This window comes from Pipistrellus hanaki (genome assembly GCF_964339955.1).
Source record: "Pipistrellus hanaki genome assembly, chromosome: 2".
Classification (NCBI taxonomy): domain Eukaryota; kingdom Metazoa; phylum Chordata; class Mammalia; order Chiroptera; family Vespertilionidae; genus Pipistrellus; species Pipistrellus hanaki.
The window spans coordinates 172,873,274-172,890,427 of NC_140504.1; the positions used below are offsets into that span (position 1 = coordinate 172,873,274).

Here is a 17,154-nt window from a genome sequence, read left to right on the forward strand (position 1 = left end):
GAGCGAGAAAGGCAACTTAGACTGGAGACTCAAAATCACTTTGCTCTTCAACTTGAAAATGCAGGCAAAGGTACCGGAGGCTACCCATTCCCATGATTGATCTTGAAGCACAGGCTCATGGAGAGCAGAGCAGGCCCAAGCTTTACCAAAGCTTTAGGTGGATCGTTCACCCAGCCCGGAAGCCTCAGTGCCTAGCTTGAAGAGATGGCCAGGATGGAGCCTGGGCAGAGACAGTGTACCTCTAAAAACACAGAGGCTGCCACAGTTTCTAGCAGCACAAAATAAGCAGACTTTCCAACAGAACAGAGTGGTCTATGATCCTGTGTTCATCAGCTCACCACTGACGTGAAGCAGTATCAGATCAGGGTCAGTTCTGGATCAAAGACTGAGGAGGGCAGTAAGGAGAAGTGGCTGTAGAAACTACCATTTATTGAATACCAATTATGTCTTATACTGTGCTAAGTGTTTTACATTCATTTTCTCATTTAATCCTCACAATAACCTTATGACGTAGAAATGATTGCCATTTACAAATAAGAAAACAGGCTCAGAAAAACTGGGTCACTTGCCCAAAGTCACACAGTCAGTTGGTGGTAAAGCTGGGATTTGTCTGTTGCTGAAGCCCATGTCCTTTTATTGTACCCAGCTAGGTCAGTTTGGGCAAAAGGCAATTTCACTGCCCAGCTCTACAAAGAGCATCTGGCAGCAGAGGTCGCTGGCCTCACTCACCGCTGGTAGGGATGCATTGAAGCTGACTTGATGTTGGTCTTTATTCCACTTGGCATTTTCCCTACAAGGAACATAAAGAAAGACGCCTGATACATAGCAATACTTTTATGATAATTCAGAAATGTGGTCTCTCAAGTTTCCTTCTGCCACCCTCTCTGTCATCTCAGAAGCTCTGTAGCATCTGGCCCTGGACGCCAAAGCTCGGAGGCGTGGTTGCATGCCAGCTCTCTCCCTGAAGGTATCTAAGAGGGGAGGGCTGTTTGGGGGGAGAGGAGGTAGTGGGAGGGATCAGACTCCTGCTCACCTATTCCTAGAAAAGATAGCTAAGTCTGTGTGACCCCCATCACAGGTAAAAAAAATATATATTCATTTATTTTAATTGTCCCTTTTCTCAGACAGTGTTGAAGGAAATATCTCTTCTAGTTACTTGCATCTGAACTCCTCCAGACTGTTCTCATCATCACTAAAAGTGAGCAGGAGGGATAGAATGTGGAGAAAAGAATGCATGTAGCACTGGAAACTTGCTGCTTATCAATTCTTAACAACCCACCTACCAAATGGTCTAAATTAAGGTCTGACTTTTGGTTTCTCTAAGAAAAAGCCCCATACATACCTAATATCTAAGAAACAGAAGGGCAGTTGAGACAGAGGTCTGAGATAGGGGTTGGAGGCGAGAGCAGTTTCTGCTATTCAAGGTTATTCTTCATTTTCTAGAGTTTGTTAGCGTCACAAATGAGATTTTTACTCTTAAAAATAGTTTTCTGGGTCATAGTCCAGGAGAATGGGAGAAAATCTCCAGGTCTGGGAAGACTGAAGGCTCAGACAATTCAGCTTATTCTCACTTCCCTGCTCAAGGTCTGTCATCATGTCAACCCTTGCCACCTTACCTGGTTGACCTGCTTGGGCCATTTGCACCCCACTGAGAATTGACTGCTGCTGGCTTGGAGCACCTGCCATCTGCACCTGCTGCAATCCTGAGGCTCCTGCAAGGATCGTTCCAGTTCCTGGCTGGCCTGGCTGGCCAGGTCCGCTGCTGCCTGAAGGTCTCCAATTAGACAGCCCTTTTCCAAAGGCGACAGCTGCCACCAAGGCATTGGTGTCTGCAGGGTTAAAGGTCTGCTTGTTTGGCCGGAGACCTGAAGAAAAAGGTGAGTGAGGACCCTGAGGTACACCTCTAACCCTAGACTGAGCCTAGCAGTAGGAAGACCAGTATGAGTACCAGGGCTTAGAGTTCTGACTTTAGCAGCATCTAGACTCCCTAGTAGCCCAGAGGAAGAGCCAAAGAGTCTCCACAACTATCTCAGAATTCTCCCTTTTCACTTTGCCCATTTCCTCCATCTGTTTCAGGGCTGGACTTAAACACAAAAAGCTAACAAAATGGATATATACCCTTTTCTAAGCAGCTCACTCTTTTATGTCCTCACTTTGCTACTAACCACCATTCCTATAAAAGTGATCTTATCCCTCTTTCCGTCTCCATTTTTTATTTATTTTTTTAAAATATATTTTATTGATTTTCCACAGAGTGGAAGGGAGAGGGATAGAGAGCTAGAAAGGTCGATGAGAGAGAAACATCGACCAGTTGCCTCCTGCACACCCCCTACTGGGGATGTGCCCGTAACCAATGTACATGCCCTTGACCAGAATCGAACCTGGGACCCTTCAGTCTGCAGCCCAACGCTCTATCCACTGAGCCAAACTGGTTTCGACCCATCTCCATTTTTTTAAATTTTATTTTTATTTTAAATCCTCACTTGAGGATATTTTTCCCCACATTGATTTTTAGAGAGAGAGAAGGGAAGGAGGGGGAGAAAGGAAGAGAAACATCGATGTGAAAGAGACATCAATTGGTTGCCTCCAACATGCACCCGGATAAGGGCTGGTGATGAACCTGAAAATGAGGCACATGCCCTTGACTGGGAGTCAAACCTGCAACCCTTCAGTGATAGGAACTGCTGTGCTAACCACTTAGCAACACCAGTCAGGGAACTCCATTACTAATTACTATTGGCTGCGTGCCTTTAAGCAAGTTTCTAACCTTCTATGTATATAAAAGCCTAAGCAACCATCGCAACCGAACAGACAACTGAACAGGATGCGTGGGGCGACCAGGCCGGCAGGGGGGTTAGTGAGGGGCGACCAAACGACGAGCAGCAGGCTGTGTGGGGCGACCAGGCCCGAAGGGGGGCGGTTGGGGGCACCAGGCTGGCAGAGGAGAGGGCAGTGAGGGGAGACCAGGCCAGCAGAGGGGACAGTTGGGGATGACCAGGCTAGCAGGGGTGGAGGGCAGTTAGGGGTAATCAGGTAGGCAGGCAGGTGAGCAGTTAGGAGCTATTGGTCCTGGATTGTGACAGGGATCGGGCCTAAACCGGCAGTCAGACATCCCCTGAGGGGTCCCAGATTGGAGAGGGTGCAGGTTGGGCTGAGGGGGACAAAAACCCCCCTCCAGTGCACAAATTTTGTGCACCAGGACTCTAGTTTTATATAAAAAAGAGTATCTGACTTATGGAGTTAGGATTAAACTCAGGACTTTCCTTCTCTATTTTGCCACCGATCGCTCCATACCTCCACTCTCTGATTCTCGTTCCTCTTTGCTGATTTTCTCCAAAAGGTTTGAGCACATTTTATTTAAGCTCTGGATCTGCTTCTGTAACACACAAATTGGTAGAGATTAGGGCAAGCAAGAAATGATTTAGGGGAAGTTGCTTTCTTGTGCTCTTCTAGGGGCCATTTGTATGCAATCAACTGTGCAACCTATTAATCAGCAATGGCAAAGCCTAGCTTCTCATGTGGGACTTGGGGGATGGGGGGGTAGCAGGGGCAGTGAGTCAGTCCAACCTGAGCTACATCAGCACCGATGCGGGCTGCGTCTGTTGTCAGCTGCTTCTCTTGCTCTTCAACCTCAGGGTCAGGCTTAGTTCTCAGATGGTCAGGGACTACCTCATGGCTGAAAACAGGTACTCGTCCTTCAGTCTGCCGCTGTAAACACAGATTTTATTAATCATCCTAGGCATTCCCAGATGATTCCATCTGGACCGATATATAGTTCCTGTCACAGGCAAACAGTGCATTTTCAGGGAAAACACAGCCCAAGACATATGATACTTAGCTTCCTACGACACTATACTCCTCACTCCATCATTCATTTCTGTCTCCTCGCACTCCCATCTGTACTAGACACAGGGGCAAACCTCTCTGCTACATTTTAATCAAAGACTAAAATATACAAAGTCACAAAAGAACATGCATTTCGCTGAGATAGGTGTTGGATGAGAAAGGCCTTTGCCTTGGGAGCGAGGTCCTCAGGTTATTTGGGAGTAGCTCCCCAACTCCAGGACAAAAAGTGAGGCCTCCAAAATGCAGCCTCACTTTCTATTGCCATATACTGCTCCACATTCAGAACTTCTACAATAACCAGCCAACAACTGTGCTCCAGGTCCTTATCGAAGAATTTAATTTCCCAAGTTGTACCCTTCTCCTCCTCTTACCATGAGATCTTCATCACGGTCTGGGGACAACACCAGAGGGATGATGACCTGGTTACGGAACAGTGGTGTCTTTTCATGCTTCAAGACCTTGTTCAGAGTGTTCAACTGTCCAGAGAGCAAGGCAAAGCTGTCCAGGACGGAGGGCCTGGTGGCAGTAAGAAGGTGTCAGCATATTTCCAGTGAAGTAGCCTCAAAGGGGTCCTTCAGATTAGGGATACCCAGACCCGCCCCCAAAAGACTCATCATAGCCCTAGAGGTGGACTGGGTGGGAACCAGAGTGTCTCATAGGGATTGTGGGGTTAGAAAAGAGGGACACACGCTCAGTTTCTGGCAAGGATGGAGAAAAAAGACAGTTCATTTCTGTTCTTTGGGTGGAGAACAGAAAATAGGAACCATGCCTACACTGTTATCTCTAAAAGTTCAGAAACTGAGTAAGAGCCTCTTTTCTGGCCTGGAAATAGGAACTATATTTCCAGAGTAGGTTGGACTTAAAAGACTCGCCCATATCTATGGCAAGAAATCCAGGAAGATCTTTGTGTTTCTACTGTAGTGGGAGGATTTCTTTTCAAAGAAGTCAAAGGGTGAGGATCAAAAGCTAGAAAGAACTGGGTTGGGAAACTGGGCATTTCTCTACTTCCTTGCCATGGAGGTCCTAAATTATACTTCACTTGCTAAATGTTGGGAAACCTAGCTCTTACCAAATCGTAAGATGTTTTCAAACTGATAAATGGCTCTATCACTAGAGGTGTCCTATTCCCCAGGAGACTTGCCCCCCACCCCCACCCATGCAGCCCTCCCCAGATTACCCTGACCAACCTTACCAGGTCAACCGGTCATACTCGTTCTCCAGTTTGTAAATGAAACTCCCCAGTGAGTTCTTCAGATCAGCCACTTGACTCAGCAGTGCATCTAATGATGCTTCGAGCTGCTTCTCCTCCCTCTGCACCAACAGGGACAGGCTGGTTACCCAGATGAGTGTGAGTATGACACATACAAAGGCAGGCTGAAGAGCCAGGACGACAGTATGCAACACTATTAAGTAACAAGGATCTCATTGGCTCAGGAGAGCCGGATTGTTTTCTATCTTTGGTATTTGGGTTACAGAGAGCATCAACCCTTAGACCTTTCAACTCATTCACCTGAACGCGATTCTTCCTACCAAGTGATTCCTTTCTCCATCCTTTCCTAATTCATGCCTGGTTTTTCTCTCTACTAGGTATACTCTATTCTCTCATTGAAAAATTTTCTTGAGACCTTGTGTCTGGGTTTATTCATTTTGTGTACCTCTGCAGTACTACTCTGTTCTAGAGCTCACCTTGTGAGCCAGGCTGTTCTTGTCAATGGCACACAATCTCTGAGAAATCTACCTGTACATGAAGGTTTCTCTGACCTCTGACTGGCCGTGTACCACTGCCGCACCCCTTGCCCCAACTCTTCATTTGCCTTCATCATTCATTTGATGAATTAATTCTCCTTGCTGAATTAATCTGCACTCATTTTATCTCTGTGCCAACATTCCTGTGCTTCTTTCACAGGCTTATAAACCTTTACTGACAAGACTACCAGGTGCAAGGAACTATGATAAATGAACACCAAATTGCATAATGAATGGGGATGGCCTGGGGTGGGGGTTGAGGGGACAAAAAGGGAGAAAATGGGAGACATCTGTAATACTGTCGGCAATGCAATAAAAATAAAATTGAAAAATGCAAATGTCACCCTAGCTGGTTTGGTTCAGTGGAGAGAGCATCAGCCTGGGGATGGAAGGGTCTTGGGTTCGATTCCAGTCAAGGGCACAGTAGGGGGCATGCAGGAGGCAGCAGATTAATGATTCTCGTCATTGATGTTTCTATCTCTGTCTCCCTCTCCCTTCCTCTCTGAAATCAATAAAAAATATTTTTTAAAAGGCACATGTCCTAAGCACCAGCCAAAACAAAAACAAAAACAAAAAAACAACTGTACATGCTGGAGGATCTGCAAAATAATGTTTATCTATAGCCTCCAGTTTTATTTTGGGCACAGGTTGGGAAATGGTCTTGCAAACTCGCCAATGTGCAGAACAGGGGCCACCCAGGGCCTCAGGTTATACTGAGTTTAGCTTCTAGCCACAGGGGCTCCACCATTTCTTCATCCCTCGGGCTTCTCTCCAATGACAGATTCCCTGTTATTTCGGCATCCAACAGCGTCCACCCAACAGCCGGCCAACCCAGCACTTTCTTGAGTCATCTTCCTTAGCTCAACCTTCCCAAATTACAACCTGATCCTTTCCCATAACCTAGCAAATCAGTGCTGCTTCCTCCCTCCCGGTAGAGCCGTAGTTTGTCTCCGGTCGGCGCGGGGCTCCGGACCCATCTCCTCTCCGCCTCTCCTCCAGAGTAGGCCTCGCCCCCCAACCCCACGTCCCCTTAAGTGTCAGCCTCAGGCTCTGCCCCTACTCTCAGCTTCAACTCTTCACTCTCTCCTCGGTCAGCCTACTCTCGGTCCGGTCAACCGAAGCTAGGAGGCCTTATCGATAGCCCCTACCTGACAGATACTCACCTGCATAGCGGCGGCTGTGTCTGGGGCAACGACCTCCTCTTCCGGTTTCCAGTCAATGAGTCACGCTGAGAGGGTTTCTCCCACCAATCAGAGAGCTCATACGTTGTCCCGCCCACTCGCTTCCGGTTCCTGCCAGGTGCGCGGTGGCTGGGTCAGGGGTCCCTGGCCCGGGCCGGCGCGGGAGCGCTGTGATGGCCTCGGAACGCCCGGAGCCGGAGGTGAGGGGCGGGCGGGCGGGCGGGCGGGCGCAGCTCTGGTGCCCGAGACCCCAGGGTCCGGCGGCCTGGGACGGCCGTAGCCTCCTCCGGGTCTGGGGGCGACCGGGCTAGCCCCGAAGGCATGTCAACGGAGCCTCCTCCCCGAGGTCCGCGATTTCCTCCAGGGGAAACTCGCCGCTTTGTTTTGTTTCCTGAAATTTCATCCACGCCGCCGACTCTACGGCTCTTGGGTTCTTTGACCGAATAATAGTACTAAACCCTTTATTTTGATTTTCTGCTGCAGTTTCAGGGGGCAACAGGGCGATAAGCTTACTTTGCCGATTTCTGCAAACATTGGAATCCCATAAACGGCATGAAATAGCACATTTCTAGCGTTCGTGCTTAGGGAAAGCAGTTTTGGTTTCGTGAAAATATTTTTGTATCGGAGGGAAACCTCGTTCCAATATTGTGCTAACTTGGGGCAAGATTTTTACATCCCAGATGTTGTTTCATAAAATACCTATCTTAGGGTGTGTTGTGAGGATCCCATGTTTTAAACCAGAAAATGCATTTGAGGTGTCAATTAGATAGTAAGGACCACGGAAGGAACTTCAGGTACCTTGTGTTATCCAAACTTGTGCAAGGAAGGTGTCAATACTCATTCTCGTTCACAGATAAGGAAATGGAAAAGTGAGGGAGGTTAAGCATCTGACTCAGGTGCTACTCAGCTGGCGGGTAGCAGAATTCTGGAGTTAGAAGCTCCGAGCATAAAATTGCTCAGACTTGGAAGGCACATCACTAGGAGAGGTGTCCAGTATTACAGGAGAATATGAATAGGTGGGAAGGGTGAGGGGTGTGTAGGATGACACACGTAATAGTCATTACTAAATGATTACTGCATACCAGGCATCATCCTAAGCACTTTTCCACTACCAATTATTGCTCTCAACCCTATGAAGTAAACACTATTATCACCCCCATTTTTCAGTTGTGGAAACAGGCACAGAGATACTCAGAGAAGCAAAGTGGCACAGCTAGTAAGTAGTAGAGCCAGGACTCCAAAAACAGGTGGCCTGGCTCCAGATCTTATGTTCTTAACCATAATGTTTAGTAATAATAAATATCCTATATAATAAAAGGCTGATATGCACTACCGGGAGTTTGACCAGGGGGCAGGGCCAGCCCACCAACCGCCCATGGCCCCTCTCCCCCAAGCGAGAATTGATGCACCAGGTCTCTAGTTCATAAATAATAAAGTAGCCATGAGATGGCAAATCACCAGTTCACTGGGATTTGATGTGATGAGACTCAGGATTAAGTAGGAAATTATGCCTTATTTAAAATAATCAGACATATTCACAGGAATAACCCATTTATCAGAAATACCAGTATTGAGAAAAACAAAAAATTTGTAGTCTATTTTGTTATGGATTAAAATTAAATAAAATGGGGAAATACAACATACTTTCTAGGCCTAATGCAAATCATATATGTAAATTTTCTAGTAGCCACATTTAAAAAGGTAAAAAGAATCGGAGAAAAATTAGTTATATATTATTTAATCCTGTATTTCCAAAATATCACTTTAACTTATAATAAATAGTTTTAAGTTCTGAGATATTAACATTCTCTTTTTTGTACCAGATCTTTATTTTTATTTATTTATTTTTTTAAATATATTTTATTGATTTTGTTCAGAGAGGAAGGAAGAGAGATAGAGAGTTAGAAACATCGATGAGAGAGTCATCGATCAGCTGCCTCCTGCACACCCCCTACTGGGGATATGCCCGCAACCAAGGTACATGCCCTTGACCGGAATCGAACCCGAGACCCTTCAGTACCCAAGCCGACGCTCTATCCATTGAGCCAAACCGGTCTCGGCTTGTACCAGATCTTTAAAGTCTAGTGTGTATTTTACACTTCAGCACATATCATTTTATACTACCAGTAACACTTCAAGTGCTTAGTAGCCCCATGTAGTAGTAGCTACCATATTGAACAGTAGTCACAGTCAAAACACACTCCTGGGAGTCTCATTCAGCCAAAAAGTAAGCATTTGTTAAGTTCTTGATTTGCATTTCTGAAAATGTTACCTCAGGAAGTAAAGATCGTAAAGAGTTCTTCTGCCGGTGGGCGGAAAAGTGACTGCCCTTTAGGCTTGATTTGGGCTTAGTCAGATTTAAGAAATCATTCGTTCATCAAATACTTGAAATATTTTGAGTGCTGTTATGGATCCCAGGATTGTGTTAATTATTAGGGTGGATATGGGGCAGTGTAAGACATGTTTCCTATTTTAATGGAGTAAGCAAACATTGAATTATGATAATAAGTGCTGCAAAGGAAAAATACAGAGTTGAATGAGTATTTAACAGCAGTTCTTAACCTACTTTGTTAAGAAATGGTAGGAGCAGCCAGGACCGGTTTGGCTCAATGGATAGAGCGTCGGCTTGGGGACTGAAGGGTTCCGGGTTCGATTCCAGTCAAGGGCATGTACCTTGGTTGTGGGCATATCCCCAGTAGGGGTGTGCAAGAGGCAGCTGATCGATGACTCTCTCATCGATGTTTCTGACTCTCTATCTCTCTTCCTTCCTCTCTGTACAAAATCAATAAAATATATTTAAAAAGAAAAGAAAGAAATGGTAGGAGCAGAGGTAGATCAGGAAGTTGCTTCAGAGGAATAACATTTAAGCCCTAAGCATGAGAGACTGAAGGAATAGTGAGAACCCTGAAGTGAGAAGGAGCTTGGAGCCTTTGGAGAGCTGAGAGGAAGCAGCTACTAGTGGCTACAGTGTGACAATGGGAATAGCTAACACAGAGTGCTTGCTGAGGGTCATCTAATACTTGTAACTCCCCCCCATGAAATAGATACTTTTGTTAGCCCCCTTTCACAGGTAAGGAAACTGAGGCACAGAGAGTTTAAGTAACTTCACCAAGACCTTACACTGATAAGCAGCAGAACAAGCATTTGATCCTAGGGACTCTTAACTCAGCGGGAGGTTGGTGAGAGAAGAGGCTGGAAGAAAATTCAGGTTGAGACCATACTAGAGTTTCAGGACTATGTCATATGTATAGTGGTAAGGAGGCTTCAGACAGTTCGGGGTGGGTGGGGGGGGTGGGAGAGTACATTTTTCATGGGACTCAGCTGAAAACAGCACAAAGCTTGGATTCCATCTTAACTACAAAGACACTGGTGCAAAGAACAAGTTAATGAGATGGGAATGTTTCTTTTATACTGACATACATGATACGCAGTGCAGTATCTGCTCATGTTTTATTCATCTTGTTATTAATGGTATGTAGGCCTCAATAATTGTTCCAAAGAATGATAGGCTTCCTCTATCATTGTTCTGACTCTCCTGTCTAATTGCAACAATATCTTTATGAAATAGATATTCTTATTTACATGGTATCAATGAAGAAACTAAGGCCTGGAAAAAATTAAGTAACTTTTCCAAGCTTGCCTAGATAATAAGTAGTAGAATCAGATTTGACTTCAGATCTCTTGACTCCAAAACGCTGCTTTCTCTTTGCCAGAGTCCTCTAAGAATAATGCATATAATTTTGTGAGAATAGAGAATGCCAATTTCTGCTTTCCATTGTATACTTAGGACCCTAGTGCTGGTATGTGGCAGGCTTTTCATAAATTTGTTGGCTGATAAATGAATGCATGCTCACCTCGCCTTTATCCTCTTTGGACTTGGATGAGGACGATGCCTTCTTGATCTAATTAGGTAAATTAAGCTGTAAAGAGACTTATTAGAAGAAAAAGGAGCCCTCTCTTAGCTTCACATTAGAATAATAGACTGAATTTACCCAATATAATAGGACTAATTGAATAATTGTATGTGTCCCAAAAAGCCAGGTATATGAGGACAGATTGGGGGAGGGGGGGGCGCATTTAGCAGCACAAGTGAGAAAGTCATAGGGGTTTCCTAAGTATGGTATGATAAAGCCTTTAAAAATATAAATAGAACCTAGGGGACTCTGAATATGTGACCTCACCTGGGTATTGTGTTCCATATCAGTCCCCACATTTTAAGTTGAGAAGTAGATCAATCAGAGTTCATTCATAGGCATATGATATAAAATAAATTAATAAGGAAATTTGAAGTCATGCCATATAAGACTTAAAGAACCTGGAGATATTTATTACAGAAAAGCAAAGACTCCAGACTGTCATCAAATGTTTGATAGACTCAGAAGCAACTGATTGTTGACTGGCTTGCCACTATACTGATGTGTGCATTTATACTTCCATATACCTTTGGGGTAGCTGGTGGTATTTTATACAGGAGGACTGAAGCTCAGGCCCGTAGTCTCAGCTATCAAATCACACTTTCTCTCAAAACAGATATATTAGAATGCACATCAGAACCTTCTCCCCAGATTCCAAGAACAGCAAAAAAGAATATAATACTAAAAAAGAACAGACTAGTAAAAAACTGGTTTAAAAACAAGCAAACAAAAATACCACAGCTTTCATGAAAGCAAAGGAAAATCCCAAACAATAGAGGAGTTAGTTTTTCCGTAAAGTGGGTGATGAGGAAGGATGGGAACTCTTGAACAACAAAGAGCAGATGTCAATAAAAGTGGAAAATTAAGAATAACTGGTAAATCGATAGTGAGAGCCATTTCTCTTTCATGCATTTATTCAACAAATATTTAAATACCTAGTGTGCTTTGGTGCTGTGCTAGTTTCTAAGGATACAGCAAAGAACATTATATAGACAAAGCCCCTGGAGCTTCTAGACCTGTAGGGGAAACAAACATTAAAAAGTACATAAAGCCCTGGCCAGTCTGGCTCAGTTGGTTGAGTGTTCGCCCATGTACCCAGAGGTTGTCTATTCCATTCCCGGTCAGGGCACATGCCCAGGTTGCTAGGTCGAACTCCTGTAGGGGGTGTGTAGGAAGCAGCCAAAGGATGTTTTCTTCTCTCTCCCTCTCCCTTCCTCTCTCTCTAAAAAAATCAATTAAAAAATATTTTTTAAAGTTCATGAACAGTTTGCTCAGCACCTTTCCCTCCCCCCACCACCCTCCAGGCATGTTACCTTTGCCCTTCTCTCTCCTAGGCTCCAAGGGCCCTTCTTTTGCTTCTGCAACTTGTTTCCTGAGCCCACACAGCCCAGCTGGCTCACCTCTACCACCTCTGTGATGTTTTAAATAAACTTTCTCTTATAACTCGAATAAATAAATAAAAAGTACATAAATTCTTTTATTGTAAACTGTGGTGGGTGCTATGAAGAATTATAGACTGCCGGGACTGGTTTGGCTCAATGGATAGAGCGTCGGCTTGGGGACTGAAGGGTCCCAGGTTCAATTCTGGTCAAGGGCATGTACCTTGGTTGCGGGCATATTCCCAGTAGGGGGTGTGCAAGAGGCATCTGATCGATGACACTCTCTCATCGATGTTTCTAACTATCTCTCTCCCTTCCTCTCTGTATAAAATCAATAAAATATAACATTAAAAAAAAAAGAATTATAGACTGCTTTGTGAATGCCCAACAGAGATACCTAACAGCGCAGGAAATCATTGTCAAGATTTTAGTTCTAGAAGATAGAGTGACCAAATGTCCCCAGCTGTTCGTATGGTGTTGATGCTTCGACATATGCTCTACCTACCAAAGAAAAAGAAAGGAAAATAGCGTGGAGGCTAGTGTTAGGATTTTCTCACCCTGATTATGATTAGTTTTAAATGTTAAGTTTACTTTGCTGAGAACATAGCGTGAATTCATTTACTCAGCAAAATTGTTTTAAGCATCTTATATGCCAGGCACTGCACTAGGCCCTGGCGATAAGGTAATAAACATGAAAGATTGCTAAATTGGGATATTCTTTCGTGTGTGTGTGTGTGTGTGTGTGTGTGTGTGTGTTTAAATTTATTTCTTGCTTTAAGGGGGAGAGAGAGAGAGACATACATTTGTTGCTCCACTCATCCATGCATTCATTTGTTGATTCTTGTATGTGCCCCTACCAGGGAGCAAACCTGCAGCCTTGGTGCATCAAGACAATGCTCCAACCAACTAAGCTACTCGAGCCTGTGACTCAGCCAGGGTGGGATATTCTTCCTGTTCTGATAATACCCTGGGCCCCAGCCTATCCTTTTCCAGATAAGAAGCTTGGCTGGGATCCAGTGTAGTCAACTCAAACACAAGCATGGTGACTAATCACACCCACACCAGCTCAGTCAATCCTGAGGGAAAGGTTGCCCACTCTGAGACTGTGGATCAGAGAAAGACAGGGCAAGTAATGACTGCAGGTTCTTTCATGCCAGTAGACCCCTTTCTCATTGTAGGGGCTTGGCAATAAGACTAATTTGATGGGACTTTTTTTTAGGAGGTTGTGGTTAGAAGTGATGGTAAATAACTATATTGATTTTTCCTAGCTAACTTGGAAATCTTTCTGCCACTTATTGGTTTCTGATGCTACCTTAGTCAACCCTGACACCTTCCTTTTTTATCACTTTCTCACTCCCAATTAATTGCCAGTTCTTGTCTGTCTTATTCTAAAAATCTCTTAAAGTACAACTAAGCTCACTTGTCTCAAAGGTTAGTTGAAGCTGACTTAAAAAATATATATTTTATTGATTTTTTTACAGAGAGGAAGGGAGAGGGGTAGAGTTAGAAACATCAATGAAAGAGAAACATCAATCACCTCTCCTGCACACCCCCTACTGGTCATTAAGGAAACTTTCTGAATCACATGGTAGCCAGGGGGATTTTTTTTTTTTTAATTGTAGGAATATTATAATTATAGATGCAGATTATAAAAAAAAAGAAAGAAAAAAAAAAAGAAGGAATCTTGTATAATAAGAGAAAAACTATTTTCAGCCAAGTATTTCTGGTTATAAGAAAGTCTGTAACTTTTAAAACCAAAGAGGGGTGGAGGGCCAGGGACCGTGGCAAAGGAAGTGTAGAAGTTTGTGTAGGCTCAGCATCGTGCCCCAGGGAAGCGTGGCAGCGCCTCAGGATGAGGTTACCACAGGACGAGCCCCAGAATGCCTTGTCTGATCAGCTGCTTGCACTTCCACCCAGGCAGAAAGTGCTCAGGGCCATTTGAATATTTATAACATTCACAGGCCATACAGATTTATCACCTTAAAAATTAGCCTGCTGTATTTGGTCAAACATTTAATTAATTCATCCCTAATGCATTGGCAGGGCCAGACCAAGTGAATGTTTGGGCCTGATACAGCCGAGTGCTAGATGTCCCCCTATTTTAGTTTCTACTGTCGTTGGGGTTATTAGGATGAACTATCTGGCATTATTGAGCGTCTGTTCTATTTTTAGCAATTTTCCACGCACAGGGACACAAAGCTAGAACAAGATACAATCCCTGCTTTCAAGAAGCTTATAGTTTATAGGAGAAACTCACATGAACATTTGATAATGTGTAAAGGTCACTTCATCTGCATAGAGATCTGCAGGGGGGATGGGATCAGAGAGCTGAGAATTGAATCTTTGGGCACACCTTACATACAGGTGGGAGTAAGCTTTTATCTCTGCTGCCTTGCATCTCACTTATGGATTGTGAGCTCCTCAGACAAATTACTTGCACAGTGACCTGTATATACCAGTAGGAGGAATACAGTGAATTTTTATTAATTTATTAATGTCTCTTTGGCCCCAGGTGGAAGAAGCTGGGCAGGTGTTTCTGTTGATGAAAAAAGATTACCGAATCTCCCGAAATGTTCGCCTGGCTTGGTTCCTCAATCACCTGCATCAGACTGTGCAGGCCACACCCAAGGAGATGTTGGTGAGGCCCAGAGACATATAGGATGCGAGGGGCCGGCTCAGAAAATCTGTTTTTTAAGAGAGTACTGGAAAGAGGCAGGAGGGGAGACTAACTCTGGGAGAAGCAAGTGACTTTGCCCACAAGATGATTCTTAAGGAAAAGTTTTTTTTAAATTAAATTATTATCTGTGTACATATTTTATCATTGCCCTCCCTCCCATACATACCCTCCCTCCCCAGAGTTTTGTATCCATTGGTTGTACTTATATGCATGTATACAAGTCCTTCGGTTGATCTCTTATCTCTCCCAGATCTCCCTCCCCTCCCCACTGTAATTTGACAGTCTGCTTGTTGCTTTACTGTCTCTATATCTATCTTTTGGTTCATCAGTTTATAATGTTCTTTATTATCCATAAATGAGTGAGGTCATGTGGTGTTTCTCTTTCATTGACTGGTGTGTTTCACTCAGCATGATATTCTCCAATTCCATCCAGGTTGCTGTAAATGATGAGAATTCCTTCCTTTTTCATGGCAGCATAGTATTCCATTGTGTAGATATACCATAGTTTTTTGATCCAATCATCTGCTGACGGGCACCTAGGCTGTTCAGGAAAAATTTTGTTTCATAATTTTCCAGATATGTGTTGGGGTGTGGGAGGTAGAGCCAATGTTGTATCATTTTGGCTCTGGAAGTTCAGGCCCTGGGAAAAAAGGTGTGCCTCTTTCCTGACACTTTCCTTTTCTCTTCATCCTAATTGTCAGCTTCAGTCTGAGCAGGAATTGGAAGTCCTCAGTGTCTTGCCCCCTGGGTGGCAGCCAGATGAACCAGTGGTCCCAAGGCCATTCCTCCTCGTACCTTCCACTCAGGTCACCTTCTTGGCTTGGCAGTATCGATTTGTCATTGAGCTGGACCTTAGCCCATCTACTGGCATTGTGGTAAGGAGCTGGGGGAGACAGTGGAAGAAAAGGTGGGGTGAGGAGGAGAGGGAAAAGCTTGGGAGGAATGAAAAATGATCTCAGCCTACCATTGTGGAAGGAGACAGGCTGTAAGGGAATGGTGGGTAAAGACGGATCCCATTCCAGGGATGGCACTGTGTTTGGTGGTGCCATCAACCTGAAGATAAGAGGCCCACTGACCCATGAAAGCTGCTTGTCTCTGCCCTCTGTACAGGGCTGCCTTTGCTCACCCTTGAGAGATCTTTGTGTGCATTGCCCTCAGGATGATTCCACCGGGGAGATCTTGTTTGATGAAGTTTTCCACGCCCTCTCCCGCTGCCTCCGTGGGCTGCTTCGGCCCTTCCGAGTGCCTGGATCTTGCATTGACTTCCAGCCTGAGATCTACGTAACTATCCAGGCCTACTCCTCAATTATTGGCCTACAGTCCCACCAGGTATTGCACCCTTTCTCCAAGTTTGTACCCTCAGACCTCATTTCTGGTAGTCCTGAGACCAAGTCCTTATCCTGAGTCTACTGCATGTGCCCAAAGTCCCCAACTCTGCTAACTTCTTTTTTTTAATCTTTATTGTTCAGATTATTACAGATGTTCCTCTTTTTTCCCCCCATAGCTCCCCTCCAACCATTTCCCACCCCACTCCATGCCCTCCCCCACCCCACCCCCATGTCCTTGTCCATAGGTTTAAGCTCTTTGTCCAATCTCTTCCCAAAACCTCCACACCCTCTTTCCCCTGAGAATTGTCAATCTACTCCCTTTGCATGCCCTGATTCTTTACATTCACCAGTTTATTCTGTTCATTAGATTTTTTTATTCATTTGATTTTTAGATTCACTTGTTGATAGATATGTATTTGTTGTCACTTTGTTGTTCATAATTTTTTATCTTTACCTTTTTCTTCTTCTTCCTCTTCTTAAAGAATACCCTTCAGCATTACATATAATACCTGGGGGGGCGGGGGGGGGGGTGATATATGCAAAGCAGTTGGTACACACCCGAATCCTAGCCCTCTGCTCTGAATTAAAGTGTTCTTCTAGTGCAGCTGTTACGACTGTTGGTTGTGGGCTCCATCCCCAGGGCCAGACTTGGTAGGTGTTCATAGCCAAGGCATGAACATAGTATTAGGTAATCACTCCACACTTGGTTGGGTTTGGCAAACACTTACTGAAGCCTGATCTATTCCAGGCCTGGATTGGGTCCTGAATACACAGAAGAATCAGACACTGTCCTTATCCTGATGGGAGGAGTTAGGGTTAGGGTTTAATGGAGGACACTGATATTGGAGGAGATAGTTTCAGTTGAATGTGATAAAGGCACTAATAAGTTATGACTCGGGGCAATGAGAGCGAGGTGGGGGAGCATCCAACCAAGCCTGGATGTCTCTGCAGGCCTTGGAAGTTCTCATCTTGGAACAAAGAGGCATTTGAATTGTGTCATGAAAGAAGAATTGAAATTGACCGTTCAAAGACAGGGAAATAGCTTTCCAGACAGAGTGGCCTGTGGAGCAAAGATATAGCTAG

The 17,154-nt window shown here is 44.5% G+C and overlaps 2 protein-coding genes across 3 annotated transcripts in view; one reads left to right on the forward strand and one right to left on the reverse strand.

The window, feature by feature from the left end:
- Positions 1 to 412: 412 nt before the first annotated feature.
- On the reverse strand, positions 413 to 6,823 carry MED8 (mediator complex subunit 8). 2 transcript variants are annotated; one of them, XM_084872690.1, is made up of 7 exons: positions 6,756 to 6,823; positions 5,039 to 5,157; positions 4,218 to 4,362; positions 3,568 to 3,708; positions 3,295 to 3,376; positions 1,617 to 1,865; positions 413 to 790 (listed from the first exon to the last, which is right to left on the reverse strand). In XM_084872690.1, the coding sequence occupies exons 1-7, from the start codon at positions 6,759 to 6,761 to the stop codon at positions 726 to 728; spliced, it is 807 nt and encodes a 268-aa protein (XP_084728816.1). In that variant the 5' UTR covers positions 6,762 to 6,823; the 3' UTR covers positions 413 to 725. The 2 variants fall into 2 exon arrangements, with proteins under 2 accessions (XP_084728816.1, XP_084728817.1); XM_084872691.1 differs by having other exon boundaries at positions 5,039 to 5,176; positions 6,756 to 6,799.
- A 52-nt stretch (positions 6,824 to 6,875) lies between these two features.
- SZT2 (SZT2 subunit of KICSTOR complex) overlaps positions 6,876 to 17,154 on the forward strand; it is a 49,871-nt gene continuing 39,592 nt past the window's right edge. Inside the window, exons 1-4 of the mRNA XM_084874451.1 lie at positions 6,876 to 6,973; positions 14,579 to 14,704; positions 15,445 to 15,618; positions 15,902 to 16,072. Coding sequence (XP_084730577.1) covers positions 6,947 to 6,973; positions 14,579 to 14,704; positions 15,445 to 15,618; positions 15,902 to 16,072 — 498 coding nt within the window. The 5' untranslated portion in view covers positions 6,876 to 6,946. The remainder of the gene's footprint in view (positions 6,974 to 14,578; positions 14,705 to 15,444; positions 15,619 to 15,901; positions 16,073 to 17,154) is intronic.